Genomic DNA, 18202 nt, shown 5'->3' on the forward strand with positions numbered 1-18202 from the left:
CGTGGTGACGCACGCCTTTAATCCCAGCACTTGGGAGGCAGAGATAGGAGGATTGCTGTGAGTTCGAGGCCAGCCTAAGACTACACAGTGAATTCCAGGTAGCTTCTTGGACTAGACTGAAACCTTACCATGAAAAATAAAAAAATTCCAAGAAACAAAATGTGAAATGCAGAACAATTCATATGTTACCTTCAGAACAGGCCCACTAGGGACTTTTTAAAGGTGCTAAATGTGGTGGCTCATGCCACAATCCTAGCACTCAGGAGGCAGAAGCAGGTTGATCACCATAAGTTCAAGGCTAGCTTGAGGCCAACCTGGGCTATAGAATGAGATCTCTCAAAATAAATAACTAAATAAAATAAAACAAGGGCCAGGCATGGTGGTGCACACCTTTAATCCCAGCACTTGGGAGGCAGAGGCAGGAGGATCACCATGAGTTCGAGGCCACCCTAAGACTACATAGTGAATTCCAGGTCAGCCTGTGCCAGAGTGAGACCCTACCTCAAAAAACTAAAAGAGTAAAATAAAATAAATAAAAATTAAAACAAGGGGCCTATAGAGATGGCTTAGTGGTTAAGGCACTCACTTGCCTGCAAAGCTGAAGGACCCAGGTTCAATTCCCCAGGACCCACATAAGCCAGCTACACAAAGTGACACATGCATCTGGAGTTCAGTTGCAGCAGCTGGAGGACCTGGTGTGCCCATTCTCTCTCTATCTGCCTCTTTCTCTCAAATAAATACATTTAAATAAAATACTATTTCTTTTTTTAATTTAAATATTTTTTGTTTCTTTTTATTTATTTATTTGAAAGTGACAGACAGAGAGAGAAAGAGGCAGATAGAGAGAGGATGGACGCACCAGGGCCTCCAGCCACTGCAAACGAACTCCAGATGCATGGGCCCCCTTGTGCATCTGGCTAACATGGGACCTGAGGAATTGAGCCTCGAACCAGGGTCCTTAGGCTTCACAGGCAAGCGCTTAACCACTAAGCCATCTCTCCAGCCCTAATTTTTTATTTTAGAGAGAGAGAGAATTAGCATGTCAGAGCCTCAGCCTTTGCAGTCGAACTCCAGACACTTGTGCCTAGTGCCCACGTCCAACCTTGCACTTATGTTACCTTTGTCTGTCTGGCTTATGTGGGATCTGGAGAGAGATTGAACATTGGTCCTTCGGCTTTGCAGGCAAGCGCATTAACTGCTAAGCCATATCTCTAGCCCCAAAATAAAATATTAAAAAAGTTATAAAACCAGCCAGGCATGGTTGCACATACCTTTAATCCCAGCACTTGAGAGGCAGCGGTAGAAGGATCACCATGAGTTTGAGGCCATCCTGAGGCTACATAGTGAATTCCAGGTCAGCCTGGAATATATGTATATATTAAAAGTAATAAAAGTAAAACAGAGAGCTGGAGAGAGAGCTTGGTGCTTAAGGCGCTTGTCTGTGAAGTATAAGGATCCAGGCTCTATTCTCAATAGTGTGGTGTGCATGCATGCTTGTATGTTTGTTGGTACACATGTGTGCAGGCGCACATGCATGTGAATAGAGGCTGGTGTGGGGTGTCTTCCTCAATCACTCACTATGTCATCATCATCATTTTTTTGGAGGGGGGGTTGAGGTAGGGTCTCACTCTAGCTCAGGCTGACTTGGAATTCACTATGTAGTCTCAGGCTGGCCTTGAACTCATGGCAATCCTCCTACCTCTGCCCCCCGAGTGCTGGGATTAAAGGCGTGCGCCACCACGCCCAGCTACAGATCTTTGGGTGTTGGCTGTCATCAGTTTCCGTCACTCTGCTTGCCTGTCTGCCTCTCCCACGGAGGCATCATTCCAAGATCAAGACAGAGAGGGTGTTGCTGGGTGACCTGCCAGCTTCCGGCTCAGGGCTCCTAAAACAAAGGCAGCTGGTGCCACCTTCAGCCAGACATAGGCAGGCTCAAGGAACTGACTTAGCCAAGGCGTGCGGGCTCAGGACTGCTGAACGCTCCCAGAGATAAGCTACAGGCAGCAGGTGACAGGGTCCCCAAAGCCACCGGATGTGCCAATTCTCCTTAGCACAGGGAATCTCCTGCCTCCCTCCCCCAGCCACCTCCACACACCTGAGTCTCCTCCAGACGTTTCTTAGACATTAGGACTCCATTTCTTGTTGGAGGGGGCAGTCTCCCAGGCTGAGTGCCTGCGCCAGTGTCCAGCGCCTGGCTGGGTATTTCCGTGTGAGTATGGACCAGCCTCACTTGGTCCCCAGGTTCTCAGGGACACTTGTGTCTGTGTAGCAACAGGTTGCTTGTCTCCTGTGAATTAAAACTCACACTGCCTCCATGAGGTTGCCTCTGGTTCAGGTAAGAATTTGAATGCAAAACTGTCAGTCAGAAAGGACATGACTGGGCTGGAGAGATGTCTTGGTGGTTAAGATGCTTGCCTGCAGAGCTTAAGGACCCAGGTTCGATTCTCCATGTCCCATGTAAGCCAGATGCACATGGTGGCACGTGCGTCTGAAGTTTGTTTGCAGTGGCTAGAGGCGCTGGTGCGTCCATTCTCCTCCCCCTCCCCATCTCTAATAAATGATTAAAATAAATCCTTTTTAAAAAAGAAGAAAGAAATAAAGGATATGACTTTGGAGGATGGGTGATTCTATTCTGAGGTGGCTCTAGCCAGTGTCACAGCCAGTCTGTGGGGCCCTTGATTGCATTGAGTGGTTTTTGCAGCACTTTTTAAACCTTTTTCTTATTTTATTTAATTAATGTATGTACCTGTTTATTCTTGGGCCAGGGTCTCCTATAGTCCAGACTAGGATTATAGAGTTGTGTATTTAAAAAAAAATTTTTTTTAATTTTTATTTATTTGAGAATGACAGTCAGACAGAGAGAGAAAGAGGGAGAGAGACAGAGAGAGAATGGTTGTGCCAGGGCCTCCGGCCACTGCAAATGAACTCCAGATGCATGTGCCACCTTGTGCATCTGGCTTACATGGGTCCTGGGGAATCGAGCCTTGAACCAGGGTCCTTCAGGCTTCACAGGCAAGCGCTTAACCACTAAGCCATTTCTCCAGCCCCAGAGTTGTGGTTTTTGTCTTGGATTTTTTTTTTTTTAAGATAGGGTCTCACTGTAGCCCAGGCTGACCTGGAATTCACTGTGTAGTCTCAGGCTGACCTCGAACTCATGGCAATCCTCTTTCCTCTGCCTCCTGAGTGCCAGTTGGATTTTCTTTTAATATTTATTTATTTGCAAGCAGAGAGAGAGAGAAAAAAAGAGGGGCATGTCATGTAAAGCTAGACACAATGTGGCTCTTGCGTCGGAGATGATAGAACCCCATGTGGGCGCCCATTGCACACACATACATGTATGTGCTTGGTTTGGAGTGAGGGTGAACTTGTTGTTTGTGGGGGTTGCAAATCTGCCTCTGACTTGTAGAAACATGATCCCTACAGCCCAACAGACTTGGATTCAAACTCCTGACTGCTTGCCAGCTGGGTCAGATGTGCCTCACAGTGCTTGACCTAAATGTAGAAAGAATTGTGAACTGTGAGGTTTGGCTTAGGAGAGGAAAAGGAACTTTGTTGGAACTGGGCTAGGAGCCGTCTGTGTGAGTGGCCCTCTGTGTTCTGCTGCTGCCCTGAGGGTTTGAGCAGGGTTTTTTGTTTTGTTTTGTTTTTTTTTTTTTAATTTTTATTTATTTATTTGAGAGGGACAGACACAGAGAGAAAGACAGATAGAGGGCGAGAGAGAGAATGGGCGCGCCAGGGCTTCCAGCCACCGCAAACGAACTCCAGACGCGTGCGCCCCCTTGTGCATCCGGCTAACGTGGGACCTGGGGAACCGAGCCTCGAACCGGGGTCCTTAGGCTTCACAGGCAAGCGCTTAACCGCTAAGCCATCTCTCCAGCCCTAGCAGGGTTAAGTGTAGAAGTCGTGGGCTGGTGTGAGCAAAAGGATATCACACAGAAAGGGATGACAGTCTCGGGCTGGAGACTGCAGTCCAATTCAGCTGAGAGAATGGAGCAGCTGTTCTGCATCAATTATGTGCCTCAGTTTACCCATGTGAAAACAGTGAGGACTTTGTCTGCCTGGCAAGGGTCCTGACTTAATGGGATCGTGTGTGTCATCCACTGTTGTAATCACTTTTTCCCATTACGGGCAGAGGACTCGCCGCCAAAAGCAACTGTTGGAGGGGAAGGGTTTAACCTTGGCTTACAGTCTTCAGAAGCTTCATGGTGGCCGGGCAGAGGCTGGGCGTCACGTCTTGCAGCAGCTGGCAGGAAGCAAGAGTGAGCTGGGCTCTAACACCCCAAAGTCCACCCCTAGCCGCACACCTCCTCTTTGAGAAGGATTCCTGCATGAAGTGACACACTTAGAGGGGGTGTCGTCCTTCACTGTGGCCATCAGCACTCACAATTATTTGTTTATTTATTTTATTATTATTATTATTATTGGTTTTTCATGGTAGGGTCTCACTCTACTCACTCTAGCCCAGGCTGACCTGGAATTCACTATGTCGTCTCAGTCTGGCCTTGAACTCACAGTGATCCTCCTACCTCTGCCTCCCAAGTACTGGGATTAAAGGCGTGCACCGCCATGTCTGGCTTCCAGCATATGGTTTTAAATTTTTTGTTGTTGTTGTTCATTTTTTATTGACTTATTTGAGAGCGATAGACATAGAGAGAAAGACAGATAGAGGGAGAGAGAATGGGCGTGCCAGGGCTTCCAGCCACTGCAAACGAACTCCAGACGCGTGCTCCCCCTTGTGCATCTGGCTAACGTGGGACCTGGGGAACCGAGCCTCGAACCGGGGTCCTTAGGCTTCACAGGCAAGCGCTTAACCGCTAAGCCATCTCTCCAGCCCCAGCATATGGTTTTATAAAACATTCAATTGATCACTTCCATAAATATAGGCAATATACCGTGATTATGCTCCCCTTCCACCATCCCCTTCCCCCCACCAAATCCCCTCCACTGATCCCTTCTTTCCAACTAGTGACTCTTCTGTTTTGATGTCATTTCCCCCTCCTGGTCTTGTGTACGGAGAGTCAGTCACTGTGAGGTCATGAATATCAAGGCCACAGCTTTGTAAGCAGGCCCTTCCTTTTGCTCTTACATTCTTTTTTAAAAATATATATATATTTTTATTTATTTGATAGAGAGAAAGAGGCAGAGAGAGGGAGAGAATGGGCACACCAGGGCCTCCAGCCACTGAAAACGAACTCCAGATGCGTGCGCCCCCTTGTGCATCTGTCTTACATGGGACCTGGGGAATGAACCAGGATCCTTTGGCTTTGCAGGCAAATGCCTTAACTTAATCAAGCTGGGCATAGTGGTGCACACCTTTAATCCCAGCACTCAGGAGGCAGAGGTAGGAGGATTGCTGTGAGTTTGAGGCCACCCTGAGACTCCATAGTGAATTCTAGGTCAGCCTGGATTACAGGGGAACTTTGCCTTGAAAAACAAAAACCTTAATCAAAATCTGTGCCTGGGGTGGAGGGCTGGAGAGGCAGCTTAGCACTTAAGGCACTTGCCTGCAAAACCAAAGGACCCAGGTTCAGTTCCCCAGTACTCACATAAGCCAGATGCACATGGTGGCACATGTGCCTAGAGTTTGTTTGCAGTGGCTAGAGGCCCTGGCATGCCCATTCTCTCCCTATCTGCCTCTCTCTTCTCTCTCAAATAAATAAATATTTTGAATTTTTTTAAAGTCTATGTTTGGGGATATCATAAGCCCTAAGGTGAAACTACTACTGTTGGGCTAGAGAGCTGTCTTAGTGGTTAAGGTGTTTGCTTGTGAAGCCTAAGGATCCATGTTCAACTCTTCAGATCCCACACAGGCCAGATGCACAAGGTGATGAAGGCAAAAAGTCACACATGCACACAAGGTGGCGCATGCATCTGGAGTTCAATTACAGCAGCTGGAGGCTCTGGTGCACCGATTTTCTCTCCCTCTCTTGTACTCTCTCATTAAAAAAAAAAAAAAAAAAGCCAGGGCTGGAGAGATGGCTAAGCAATTAAAGCACTTGCCTGCAAAACCTAAGAACACGTGTTTGAATCTCCAGGTCCCACATAAGCCAGATACACAGTGATGCAAGCATGCAATGTTGCACATGTGCATCAGGAGGCACACGTGTCTGGAGTTTATTTGCAGTGTCTGAAAGCCTGGTGCACTAATTCCCCCCCTCCCCCATCTCTCTGCCTTTCGCTCTCTTTCTCAAATAATTAAGTAACAATAATAAAGGTAACCTGGGCATGGTGGCACACGCCTTTAGTCCCAGCACTCAGAGGCAGAGGTAGGAGGATCACCACGCGTTCAAAGTCACCTGAGACTACATAGTGAATTTCAGGTCAGCCTGAGCTAGAGTGAGACCCTACCTCAAAAATCAAAAAAATTAAAAATAAAACAAAGGCCAGTCTGTTGCACTAGCCTCAAAAAAATTAATTAATTAAAATAAAAACTGGGCTGGAGAGATGGCTTAGCGGTTAAGCGCTTGCCTGTGAAGCCTAAGGACCCCGGTTCAAGGCTCGGTTCCCCAGGTCCCACGTTAGCCGGATGCACAAGGGGGCGCACGCGTCTGGAGTTCGTTTGCAGAGGCTGGAAGCCCTGGCACGCCCATTCTCTCTCTCCCTCTATCTATCTTTCTCTCTGTGTCTGTCGCTCTCAAATAAATAAATAAATAAAAATTTTAAAAAAAATAAAATAAAATAAAAAATAAAAACTACTACTGTGGGGGCTGGAGAGATGGCTTAGCGGTTAAGGCATTTGCCTGCAAAGCCAAAAGACCCAGGTTCGATTCCCCAGGACCCACTTTAGCCAGATGCACAAGGGGGCACATGCGGTTGGAATTCGTTTGCAGTGGCTGAAGGCCCTGGTGTGCCCATTCATTCTATCTCCCTGTCACATAAATAAAAAAACTACTACTGTTGTCTTACTAAATACATATATTATGCCCACCAAACTGCCCTCTCAACACTTATGCTTATGCCCATATACTAATGCTACTCTCACTCTTGGTTAGAGAAGCTTCTCTTTTCAGATGGTGTTGACCACTGGGGTGACTCAAAGCATGTGTTTTTGTTTTGGGTGTTTTGTTTTGTTTTTTAAGCCTGTACTATTATGTGACATTAACCCTTCCAACCTCCCAACCAATCTGCTTGGCCTCACTGTCGTAGTTTGTCAGTCTGGGCCAGCCAGGCTAGGCAGGTTTTCTGTGTCCTCACCCCCACGCTGACATGTGACACGCGCCTGCTGTCTCCCTCTGTGTCTCAGGTCATCCTGCTGACCGCCTTCATCTGCATCAAGCGCAGCCCTGCCTGGACCGACTACAGCGCCTGCAGATTCTTTGAAGTCGTCACCATCTGCGACCTGCTCATGATCCTCATCTTCTACCTGGCCCACCTCTTCCGCGTCTACCGGCTGCTCACCTGCATCAGCTGGCCCCTGTCGGTGGGTAAGAGGGAGAGCCCGCCCTGCCGTCGCCTCTGCCCTCCCCGGCTGCCCGTGCCATCTCTAGAGCCATCCGCACTGCTTCAGCCCCGAGCTTCCCACCGCGGGGTGGCCATTCCTGATTCTAAAGCCCACCGTTCAGCTCTGGGAAGGCTGTGGCTCTCCCCCTCCTGTCCAGCGGTGACCAGTTTTCTCAAGTGGCTGGGCGAGGGGAGAGTGCATCAGGGAGGTGACCAACATGAATCTGCAGAGGTTGAGGGGACAAATCCCAAGTTTTTCTATCTGTAGTCATCATATATACTATGATATGATATAATATATTGTATTTCATATAGTACATAAAATTTTACCAGACATACAATTTGCAAATATATTCTTTAAAAAAATTATTTTTGTTTATTTTTATTTATTTGAGAGAGACAGAGAGAGAGACAGAATGGGCGCGCCAGGGCCTCCAGCCACTGCAGACAAACTCCAGATGCGTGCGCCCCTTTGTGCATCTGGCTAACGTGGGTCCTGGGGAATCAAGCCTCAAACTGGGGTCTTTAGGCTTCACAGACAAGCACTTAACCGCTAAGCCATCTCTCCAGCCCTATATTCTTTTTTTTTGGTTTTTCGAGGTAGGATCTCACTCTGGTCCTGGCTGACTTGGAAATAACTCTGTCATCTCAGGGTGGCCTTGAACTCATGGTGATCCTCCTACCTCTGACTCCCAAGTGCTGAGATTAAAGGCGTGTGCCACCACACCTGGCTTCTATATTCTTTTTTAAATATATTCTCCTATGATGGTGGTTGGTTGCCACTTATTGGCTCATGTCCTTATTATTTATTTATATATTTGAGAGAGAGAGCAGATAGAAAGAGAATGGGCACATCAGGACTTCCAGCCACTGCAAACAAACCCAGACACATGTGCCACCTTGTGCATCTGGCTTACGTGGGTCCTGGGGAATCAAGCCTAGATCCTTACGCTTCGCAGGCAAGCGCCTTTACCACTAAGCCATCTCTCTAGTCCTCGTGTACTTATTATTTTTCAGCTTGTGCTTGTTTGTGTACAGAGTGTTGTGGAATGGTGTGGTGCGTGATGTGATGTGTAATGTAGCGTGTACAATTGTGCATAGATACAGACGCCTGAGGAGAGCGTTGAGTGGCTCCTCTAATCCCAGCACTTGGGAGGCAGCAGTAGGAGGATCATTGTGAGTTTGAGACCACCCTGAGATTACAGAGTGAATTCCAGGTCAGCCTGACCTAGAGTGAGACCCTACCTTGGAAAAAAAATATTATTTACTTGGTGGGAGGCGAGATAATGGGCATACTAGGGCCTCTTGCTACTTGCAAATGAACTCCAGATGTTCTAGGTCAGTCTGAGCTAGAATGAAACCCTACCTTGCAAAACCAAAGAAAAGAAAAGAAAAGAAAATCAAACCTAAGCTTTGTAAGCAAGCTCAGTAAGCAGTCACCCTTACCTGCTGAGCCCTGTCTCCAGCCCGCTGGCCTGTCTCAGTGATTTTCATTTCATTGTCTTGCTTCATTGAAAGGAGTTAGTTGAATGTTGACTGGAAGAGGCAAGAACTATCATCAGTTTCCCTGATCTTAGGAGAGAAGTGTATCTTCCAGAGTTAAATATGAGGCTTGGCCTGAGGGGTTTTATTAATATTTATTTATTTGTGAAGACAGGCAGAGAGAATGGATGTGTCAGGGCCTCCTGCCACTGTAAACATTCTCCAGATGCTTGTGCCACTTTGTGCATCTGCCTTTACATGGGTGCTGGGGACTCAAACCCATGCAAGTGTTTTAATCATTGAGCCATCTCTCTAGCCCCCCCCCAAATATGAGTTTTGTAGACATCTGTGAAATTGAGAATGTTCCCTTTTCATTCATTCTTTTATTTATTTATTTTTTTAAGAGAGAGAGAATGGGCACACCAGGGCCTCCAGCCTCTGCAAACAAATTCCAGATGCATAAGCCCCCTTGCGTATCTGGCTAACGTGCGTCCTGGGGAATCGAACCTGGGTCCTGTGGTTTTGCAGGCAAACGCCTTAACCACTCAGCCATCCCTCCAGCCCTTCTCATTCATTCTTATAGCTTATTTTTTTATAGCTTATTTTTTTAAATTTTTTTTTAAATTTTATTTATTTATTTATTTGAGAGCGACAGACACAGAGAGAAAGACAGATAGAGGGAGAGAGAGAGAATGGGTGCACCAGAGCTTCCAGCCTCTGCAAACGAACTCCAGACGCGTGCGCCCCCTTGTGCATCTGGCTAACGTGGGACCTGGGGAACCGAGCCTCGAACCAGGGTCCTTAGGCTTCACAGGCAAGCGCTTAACGGCTAAGCCATCTCTCCAGCTCTTCTCATTCATTCTTGATTAAATGCTCTGTTAGATCTGGGTGGTTGCTTTTTGATTTTGTTGTTGCTGTTTGAGGAAAGGGTCTCACTCTAGCTCCTGTAACTCAGTCTGTAGCCCAAGCTGCCTTCGAACTCACTGCAGAAAGGCTCACATCTTTGCAGTGGCTTTGCTTCTCTGAGCGGAAATGCAAGATGCTTATTTGTTTATTAGTAACTTTTTTTTTTCTTTTTTCTTCAGGGAGGGTCTTGCTCTAGCTAGGCTGACCTGGAATTCACTATGTACTCTCAGGGTGGCCTCGAACTCACAGCACTCCTCCTACCTCTGCCTCCCAAGTGCTGGGATTAAAGGCGTGCGCCACCCCGCCCAGCTATTAGTAACTTTTTTAAAAAGTATTTACTCATTCATTTCTTTAGCGAGTGACAATGTGGACATGTCAGGGTCTTTCGCCACTGTAAACAAACCCCATACCTAGCTGGTTGTACTTGGGTACTGGGGACTCAAACCCAGGCTGTCAGGCTTTTGCCAGCTAGTGCCTTTAACCGCTGAGCCATCGCCTCAGCCCATGTTTGTTTAGTTACATCAGCCAGAGGTCAGTGTCTACAAACTGACCTCAGGAATGAGGCAGGCCTTAGAAGACAACTCTAGCTACCTGTGACGCCTTCTTTCTACGTCCTCTTCTGCTTGGGGAGCATCCTTTCTTGTGGCCGGGGCTTCCATCCTCGTGGGCGGGGCATCTTTCCTTGTGGGCGGGGCTTCCCTCCACGTGGGCGGGGCGTCTCTTCTTGTGGGCGGGGCCTCTCTCTGACCCAGCATTCCAACCAGCCACCTGTAAGCTGCGCAGCTCCTCCTGCCTACGGGAGAAGATCCCAGCACTCGGGAGGTCAGAGGAGGCTCTCCCCACCCACTTCTGCCTTGTTTTGCCCCCAGGAACTTCTGCACTATCTAATCGGCACCCTGCTCCTCTTTATCGCCTCCATCGTGCTGGCCTCCAACAGTTACAACCTCGGCGCGCTGGTGGCTGCATCGGTGAGGACAACCTCGGGGTCTTAAGGAGCAGATTCGGCTCTCTCAGATCTGTTCTTCCCCGATTGGGGCGCAGGAAAGGGGTTGGTTTCTGGGGCCTTTCCTCGTTAGAATCCATACCTCCCTGGATCCAGGCAGACACGCTCTCCAAGAGCCTGACACCCGGGCTTGTAGCAGAGGATGCTGGAAGATCGTCGGGGCTGTTGGCAAGTTTCCGCAGCCCCTTAGCCCCAGATCTGTCTCTCTTACAGCTGCCACTTAAATGGGGGTGGGAGCAGGATTCGATGCCCGTGCGCACTGCAAGCATCTGCACGTGGCTGGCCCCGAACTGTGCAGAGAGATGTTTGGTGGCCTCTTTTGGTTCTAAGGGAAGGAAACTGATCAGTCAGTGATGTATGCTATGAGTTCTAGGTGGGTGGTGGGCAGGGGTGGTGGTGGTTTGGGTGCGGGTAAGGCAGGAAAGATTTTTTGAAATGAAGTTCAAGGAAAGCTCTGTGTAAATATCACTTATGGATAGCGCACAAATTCTCCTGGAATTTCATCAAGATGGAGCCTCTGCTCTGAAATTCAGCACGGTGAGGGCCGAAAGTCACTGCAGAAGAGTGGCTGGGCCCCTGAACATCGCTGTCCCCTCCACCCACAGCAGCCCCACGTGATCTCTAAGGACTCAGCTGCCGGCCACCTGCTGCAGGCTGGCAGCTAGCAGACAGCAGTGTGGGCTGGCAGAAGAGACAGGGAATTCCTACCCAGTCCTTCAGGGCACACGCAAGGGCGATCCCACTGGGTTTTGTCATCAGGTCGCGAATACCTGTGTCAGCTCTGGAGTCCCGATAGCTTGTATGTATGTATCACGTACTGACCTTGTGTCTAAGGACAAACCCACGTCACAGGGAAGCCAGGAGAAATAAAACAAGATATGGTCCCCCCCGATCATGAAACAGTGGTCCTGTAGCCAAGGAGTTAAAGACAGGGCATGTGCAGCAATTAGAAAGCAAGGAAGGCAGTGTGGTCTAGAAGAGTGTTCTGGAGCGATATAATAAACTGTTCAATTATGCAGTGCAGGCAGTTGGAGATCGGAGTGGTATGTAATGTGCTCATTGTGCAGAACAGACAATGTGAGGCCAACACAGATCTAACGGGCTAATTATGAGGCGCAGACAATTGGTACAAAGAGAGCCGAGGGATGAGGTGGGTGTAGGCTGTTGGAAGCAGCCGATTATGTAAACCAGCAGCCAGGCCTGAAAAGAACAGCAAACCGTGTTGGAAATCCTACCTTTCATGCGGGTGTCCCCAGCCATCCCTGTCGAAAGTCAGCTGATGACCGCAGTCGCATAGAGGCAGTGGTGCGGCTGCCCCCAAGGGCCTTTGCGTGTGGGGTACAAGGACATCCGGGCCACCATCTCACCAAGCATGGGTTCTGGGGTCCGCTGCCTAGGCGTAGGCCCTGCATCTGGCCCTGGCTCCTTCTGTCGTGGCCACCTGTCCCTCCATGGGTTCCGTTATGAAGTGAGAAGGACGCAAGAAGACTCTCGCCCCCAAGGGTTGTAAGGTTCAAGACTTAGAATCGTGGCAGTTAGAGCTCAATGGGTTTGACCTGCTGAAGCAGCTGGACTAGTTAGACACACACACGTGCACACGCACACACGCACACGTACCTGGCCAGGCATGGTGGCGCCTTTAATCCCAGTACTTGGGAGGCAGAGGTAGGAAGGTCTCCGTGAGTTCAAGGCCACCCTGAGGCTACATAGTGAATTCCAGGTCAGCCTGGGCTAGAGCGAGACCCTACCTTGAAAAGCAAAAAAAAAAAAAAAAAAAAAAAAAAAACAACTGGCAGATTCTCAAGGCACCAGGTCCCCCTCATTCGGTCCAGGTCATCCCTCCTTGCTCTGCAGCACAGGATAGACCCAGGAAAAAGAAAGGAATGCAGCCCTAACGTACCTCACTGTGCTCTTACTTAAAGCTAATCATCCAGGTCTCCTCTTCTGCTCTTACGTGGCTAGAAAGTCATGACAAATGAAACGCCAGCGGTACCAGTAATAAAAACCATTGCAGCCAAGGGTGGAGGCTGGCGCTCGTCTTTAATTCCCAGCGCCGAGGAAGCAGAGGTAGGAGAATCACTGTGAGTTCGAGGCCAGCCTGAGACTACATAGTGAATTCCAGGTCAGCCTGGGCTAGAGTGAGACCCTACCTCAAAAAAAAAAAAAAAAAAAAAAAAAAAAAAGCCCCATTGGAACATTAAAATTTCCAATGCCACCTTTTCATCTGTACTAGTCCAAAACTGTCAAATTCCAGTGGGTTGGTCTCCACTGGGTTGTAAATATAAACCCAAGCCTGGGCCCTGGCAGTGCCTAGCGTGACATGGGCCAAAAGCAGACACCCAGAGAGACTTGGCTGCTAGACCTAACCAAGGGACCAGAAGACCAGTCTCCACCTGTGCACCAGAGTGGGGACAAGACGGTTCGGTCAGGTGCTCTCCCCTCCCCCCACTTCCTTCCCGCCGAAGCCGGTGCCAGGAACAAGCATGGAGAAGAGAGCCGAACGGAGGATGGACCCTGTGGCCATGAGCTTTCTCTCCTCCCCCCACGGCAGGTCTTTGGGTTCCTGGCCAGCTTCCTGTGCTTGGCAAGCTTGTGGCTGTCCTACAAGATCTCATGCGTAACCCAGGCATCAGGTGAGTCCCGGTGACCCGCACACGTACCAATTTCCACATGCTTGGGGGTGCTCCGAGGCTCCTCTCTAATAGCACTTTCTTCTTCCTCCTCCTCTTCTTCGTCCTCTTATTCTTATTTTCTCTTCCTTGTCTTTTTTTCTTTTAAATATTTTTATTTATTTATTTGACAGAAAGAGGGAGGGAGAGAGAGAGAGAGAATGGGCGCACCAGGGACTCCAGCCACTGTAAACAAACTCCAGACACGTGCGCCCCCTTGTGCATCTGGCTAACATGGGTCCTGGGGAATCAAACCAGGATCCCTTGGCTTTGCAGGCAGATGCCTTAACTTCTAAGCCACCTCTCCAGCTACAGCCCTCCCTTTTCTCCTTGGTTCGTGTTGCTCAAGCTAGCTTTGAACTCACTGTGTAGCTATGACCTACCCTTGACCTCCTGCCTTCAATCTCCTGTCTCCCACGTGCCAGGATAATGCAAGCTTTTTGTTGTTGTTTTGTTTTGTTTTGTTTTGTTTTGTTTTGTTTTGTTTTGTTTTTCAAGGCAGGGTCTCACTCTAGTTCAGAGTTCAGGCTGACCTAGAATTCATTATGTAGTCTCAGGCTGGCCTTGAACTCATGGCGATCCTCCTACCTCCCGATCCTCCTACCTCCCGAGTGCTGGGATTAAAGGCATGCACCACCACGTCCAGCAGCATTTTCTTGAAATAAACTTACTAACAACAGAAATAAAACACAGAGCTCTTAGGACATTCAGGCAGGGTCCCACTCCAGGTCAGGCTGACCTGGAACTCACTCTGTAACCCCGGGCTGTCCTCAAACTCACCAAGATCTTATTACCTAGGCCTCCTGAGTGCTGGGATTAAAGACATGCTCCACTACGCCCAGTTTTGTTTTCTGAAACGGTCTCACTAAGCAGCTCAGGCTTGCTTAGAACTAACTCACAATCCTCCTGCCTCAGCCTCACTCATGCTGATGACGCCACCGTGCCCAGCACTCATAAATAGTATCTCGGTGTCTGTCTTCCCAATATTTTCCTTTAGGGAAATAATTTGTCATTAAAACTCCTTCTCAGAGCTGGCTGAGTGATGGCTTAGTGGTTGAGGCACTTGTCCACAAAGCCAAAGGACTCAGGTTCGATTTCCCCAGGACCCACATAAGCCAGATGCACAGGGTAGCATATGTGTCTGGAATTCGTTTGCAGTGGCTGGAGGCCCTGGCGCACCCATGCTCTCTATATATCTATCTGTCTCTTTCTCTCTCTCTCTCTTTTTTTGGTTTTTCAAGGTAGAGTCTCACTCTAGCCCAAGCTGACCTGGAATTCACTATGTATTCTCAGGATGGCCTCAAACTCATGACAATCCTCCTACCTCTGCCTCCCAAGTGCTGGGATTAAAGGCGTGTGCCACCATGCCCGGCTTTCTCTCTCTCTCTCTCTTAAATTAATAATAATAAAAACTTCCCAGCCGGGCATGGTGGTGCACACTGAGGTGGTGGAGGCTGAGGTAAGAGGATCGCCATGAGTTCAAGGCCAGCCTGGAGCTACAGTGAGAATCTGCCTCAAAAAAGAAAGAAAGAAAGAAAGAAAGAAAGAAAGAAAGAAAGAAAGAAAGAAAGAAAGAAAGAAGAGGAGAGGAGAGGAGAGGAGAAGAGAAGAGAAGAAAAGAAAAGATAGACAGACCAAAAGAAAAACAAATAAATAAAAGCTTTTCTTGGGTTGGGAGATGGGTCAATTGGAAGTGTTTGCCCCACAAGTTGCGTTCGGATCCCCAGACTCCGTATAAAAGCAAGAAGCTGTGGTGGGCTTCTGCAATGTCAATGAGCACACAGTGAGACAGTGGAGCCCATTCTCTCTGTCTTGTTCTCTCTCATAAACAAATAAATATATTTTAAAAATAGAATTATTTTAGAAAAACAAAGTGGAAGGCAAGGACCAACCCCAAAGTTGTTCTCTGACTTTCACATGTGTGCCATCCACCCCCATTCCAAAACATATCAAATGAATTTTTTACAGGTTTTTTTAAAAAAAATTTTATTTATTTATTTGAGAGCGACAGACAAAGAGAGAAAGACAGATAGAGGGAGAGAGAGAGAATGGGCGCACCAGGGCTTCCAGCCTCTGCAAACGAACTCCAGACACGTGCGCCCCCTTGTGCATCTGGCTAACGTGGGACCTGGGGAACCAAGCCTCGAACCGGGGTCCTTAGGCTTCACAGGCAAGCGCTTAACCGCTAAGCCATCTCTCCAGCCCTAAAGGTTTGTTTTTTTGAGGTAGGGTCTCGCTCTGGCTTGTTCCTCCTACCTCTGCCTCCTGAGAGCTGGGATTAAAGGCGTGCTTCACCACGCCTAGCTATATAATTTTTTTTTTTTTTAAGCCAGGGTGCTGGAAAGATGGCTCAGTGGTTAAAGGCGCTTGCTTGCAAAAAACCTGGTGGCCTGGGTTCAACTCCCAAGTATGCATATAAAGCCAGATTCACAAAATGGTGCAGGCATTTGGAATTAATTTGCCGTGGCAGGAGACCCTGGCACACACCTGCTTTTTCCCTCTCTCTCTTCTTTCTCTATGCTTAAAAATAAAAAAAATAGAGCCACGTGTAGTGGCACATGCCTTTAATCCCAGCACTCAAGAGGCAGAGGTAGGAGGATCGCCATGAGTTTGAGGCCACCCTGAGACTCCGTGGTGAATTCCAGGTCAGCCTGGGCTAGAGCAAGATTCTACCTTGAATGATAATAATATTTTTTCTTGCTTTTTTGAACCCCTGGTGTCTGGGTGGGCTCCGTCTCTGGCAAGCCATCCTAACTTTGCCATTTCCTTCCCAAGATGCATCTGCGTGACAAGGCCACAGCCTCCCTGCTCCTCACAAGAACCCTCGGGATGGAGGCCTAACCCCAGCGTGGCCTGGTCCTGACCAGGCCCATGCAGGCTGGTGAGCACCCGGGGGTCCGTGCCTTCCTCAGACTCTGCCAGGACACCCACTCCTGAAGACCGACCGAGCCAGCCAAAGATGCCTTCCGCTGTCCACCTCTGAGAGCATTCCTTCTTGTCTGGGCAAGGACCATGGCCTTGAGGGAAGTCTGTCTCTCCTGTCCTGCCCTTGGCACCACTCAGGTACTGACGACCACACTGAGCACAGCGGCGGACCTTCCAGATCCTTCTATGCAGACACAACCTCTCTTCACATCCCTCCCAAGCAAAGCTGTCTCCTGTGATCTTACACACCATCCTCATGTATCCAGCCTGTTCATCTGGTTTCTGTGTGTGTGTGTGTGTGTGTGTGGTTGTGCGGTTTTTAATAAAATCTCAGCCCATTGCAGTGGGCTTTCTCATTGAGCAAAACGTCTGTAACATTAGGCCTTTCCATACGAGTCTGTATCTAGCACATGACCCCAAACCCTGTGTTCTGTGTGCTCCCTGCGAAACTGCTACTCTTCCTATCTTTTTTTTAAAGGAATGGGAGGATTTTAAAAATATATATTTTGATTTATTTAAGAGAGAGAGAGAGAGAGAGAGATGGCTTAGCCGTTAAGGTACTTGCCTGGGAAGCCTAAGGACGCATGTTCAACTCCAGATCCCAGGTAGCCAGATACACAAAGGTGAGGCAAGCGCAAGGTCGCACATGCCCACTAGGTGGTGAAAGGGTCTGGAGTTCAATTTCAGTGGCTGAGGCCCTGACATGCCAATTCTGTCTCTGTCTCTCTAAAAAGAGAGAGAGAGAGAGAGAGAAGCCAGGAATGGTGGTGCACGCCTTTAATTCCAGCACTTGGGAGGCAGAGGTAGGAGGATCACCATGAGTTCGAGGCCACCCTGAGACTACATAGTGAACTCCAGGTCAGCCTGAGCTAGAGTGAAACCCTCCCTCAAAAAAAACCAAAATAAATAAATAAATAAATAAATAATAAGAAAGCAGAGAAAGAGAGAGCCAGGCGTGACAGCATGCGCCTTTAATCCCAGCACTCAAGAGGCAGAAGTAGAAGGATCACTGTGAGTTCAAGGCTAGCCTGAAACTACATAGTGAATTCCAGGTCAGTCTGGGCTAGAGTGAGACATTACCTCAAAAAAAACCAAAGGGGGGAAAAAAAAAGGAGCCAGTCAGCACCAGTCAGTGTTTAAGCAGACAGAGGTAAGCAAGGCCTGGTCAGGGTTAGCAGACCTCTTCAGGTCCCAGCTTCATGTCTTCAGTCAGCACTTCAGCTTCAGGTGTTTTTGTTGTTGTTTTGGGTTTTGTTTTTGTTTTCGAGGTAGGGTCTCACTCTAGCTCAGGCTGACCTGGAGTTCACTATGGAGTCTCAGGGTGGCCTCGAACTCACGGCGATCCTCCTACCTCTGCCTCCCGAGTGCTGGGATTGAAGGTGTGTGCCACCACGCGCGGCTTTTGGATCCGTGTTTCTGTGTAGGTGTTGCTGGCCGCCCTAGGAGGGAGACAACTTTTGAAAGCACCTCCCTGCCAGACATGTTGTCACACGCCTCTAATCCCAGCACTTAAGAGGTGGAGGCAGGAGGATCAGGAACTCAAGGGCATCTTCTGCTACATCGTGAGTCTATGACCAGCCTGGGCTACGTGAGGCCCCATCTCAGAGCAAACAACAACAAAAAGCAGACTGGAGAGATGGTTTAGTGTTTAAGGCGCTTGTCTGTGAAGCCTATAGTCCCAGGTTTGACTCCCCAGCACCCATGTAAGCCAGATGCACATGGTGGCACATGCGTCTAGAGTTCGTTTGGAGTGGCTGGAGGCCGTGGCATGCCCATT

At 48.6% G+C, this 18202-nt stretch overlaps 1 protein-coding gene across 2 annotated transcripts in view; it reads left to right on the forward strand.

Annotated features, from left to right (window-relative positions):
• Nucleotides 1-16768, forward strand: part of Cmtm7 (CKLF like MARVEL transmembrane domain containing 7) — a 43488-nt gene extending 26720 nt beyond the window's left edge. The window contains exons 2-5 of one of the 2 annotated variants that reach the window (XM_045136689.1): nt 7244-7420; nt 10698-10796; nt 13383-13464; nt 16276-16768. In XM_045136689.1, coding sequence (XP_044992624.1) covers nt 7244-7420; nt 10698-10796; nt 13383-13464; nt 16276-16289 — 372 coding nt within the window. In that variant the 3' untranslated portion in view covers nt 16290-16768. The remainder of the gene's footprint in view (nt 1-7243; nt 7421-10697; nt 10797-13382; nt 13465-16275) is intronic. The other variant, XM_045136691.1, reaches the window with a different exon arrangement.
• Nucleotides 16769-18202: the final 1434 nt, after the last annotated feature.

The sequence above is a fragment of the Jaculus jaculus genome, chromosome 17 (genome assembly GCF_020740685.1).
Source record: "Jaculus jaculus isolate mJacJac1 chromosome 17, mJacJac1.mat.Y.cur, whole genome shotgun sequence".
Classification (NCBI taxonomy): Eukaryota; Metazoa; Chordata; class Mammalia; order Rodentia; family Dipodidae; genus Jaculus; species Jaculus jaculus.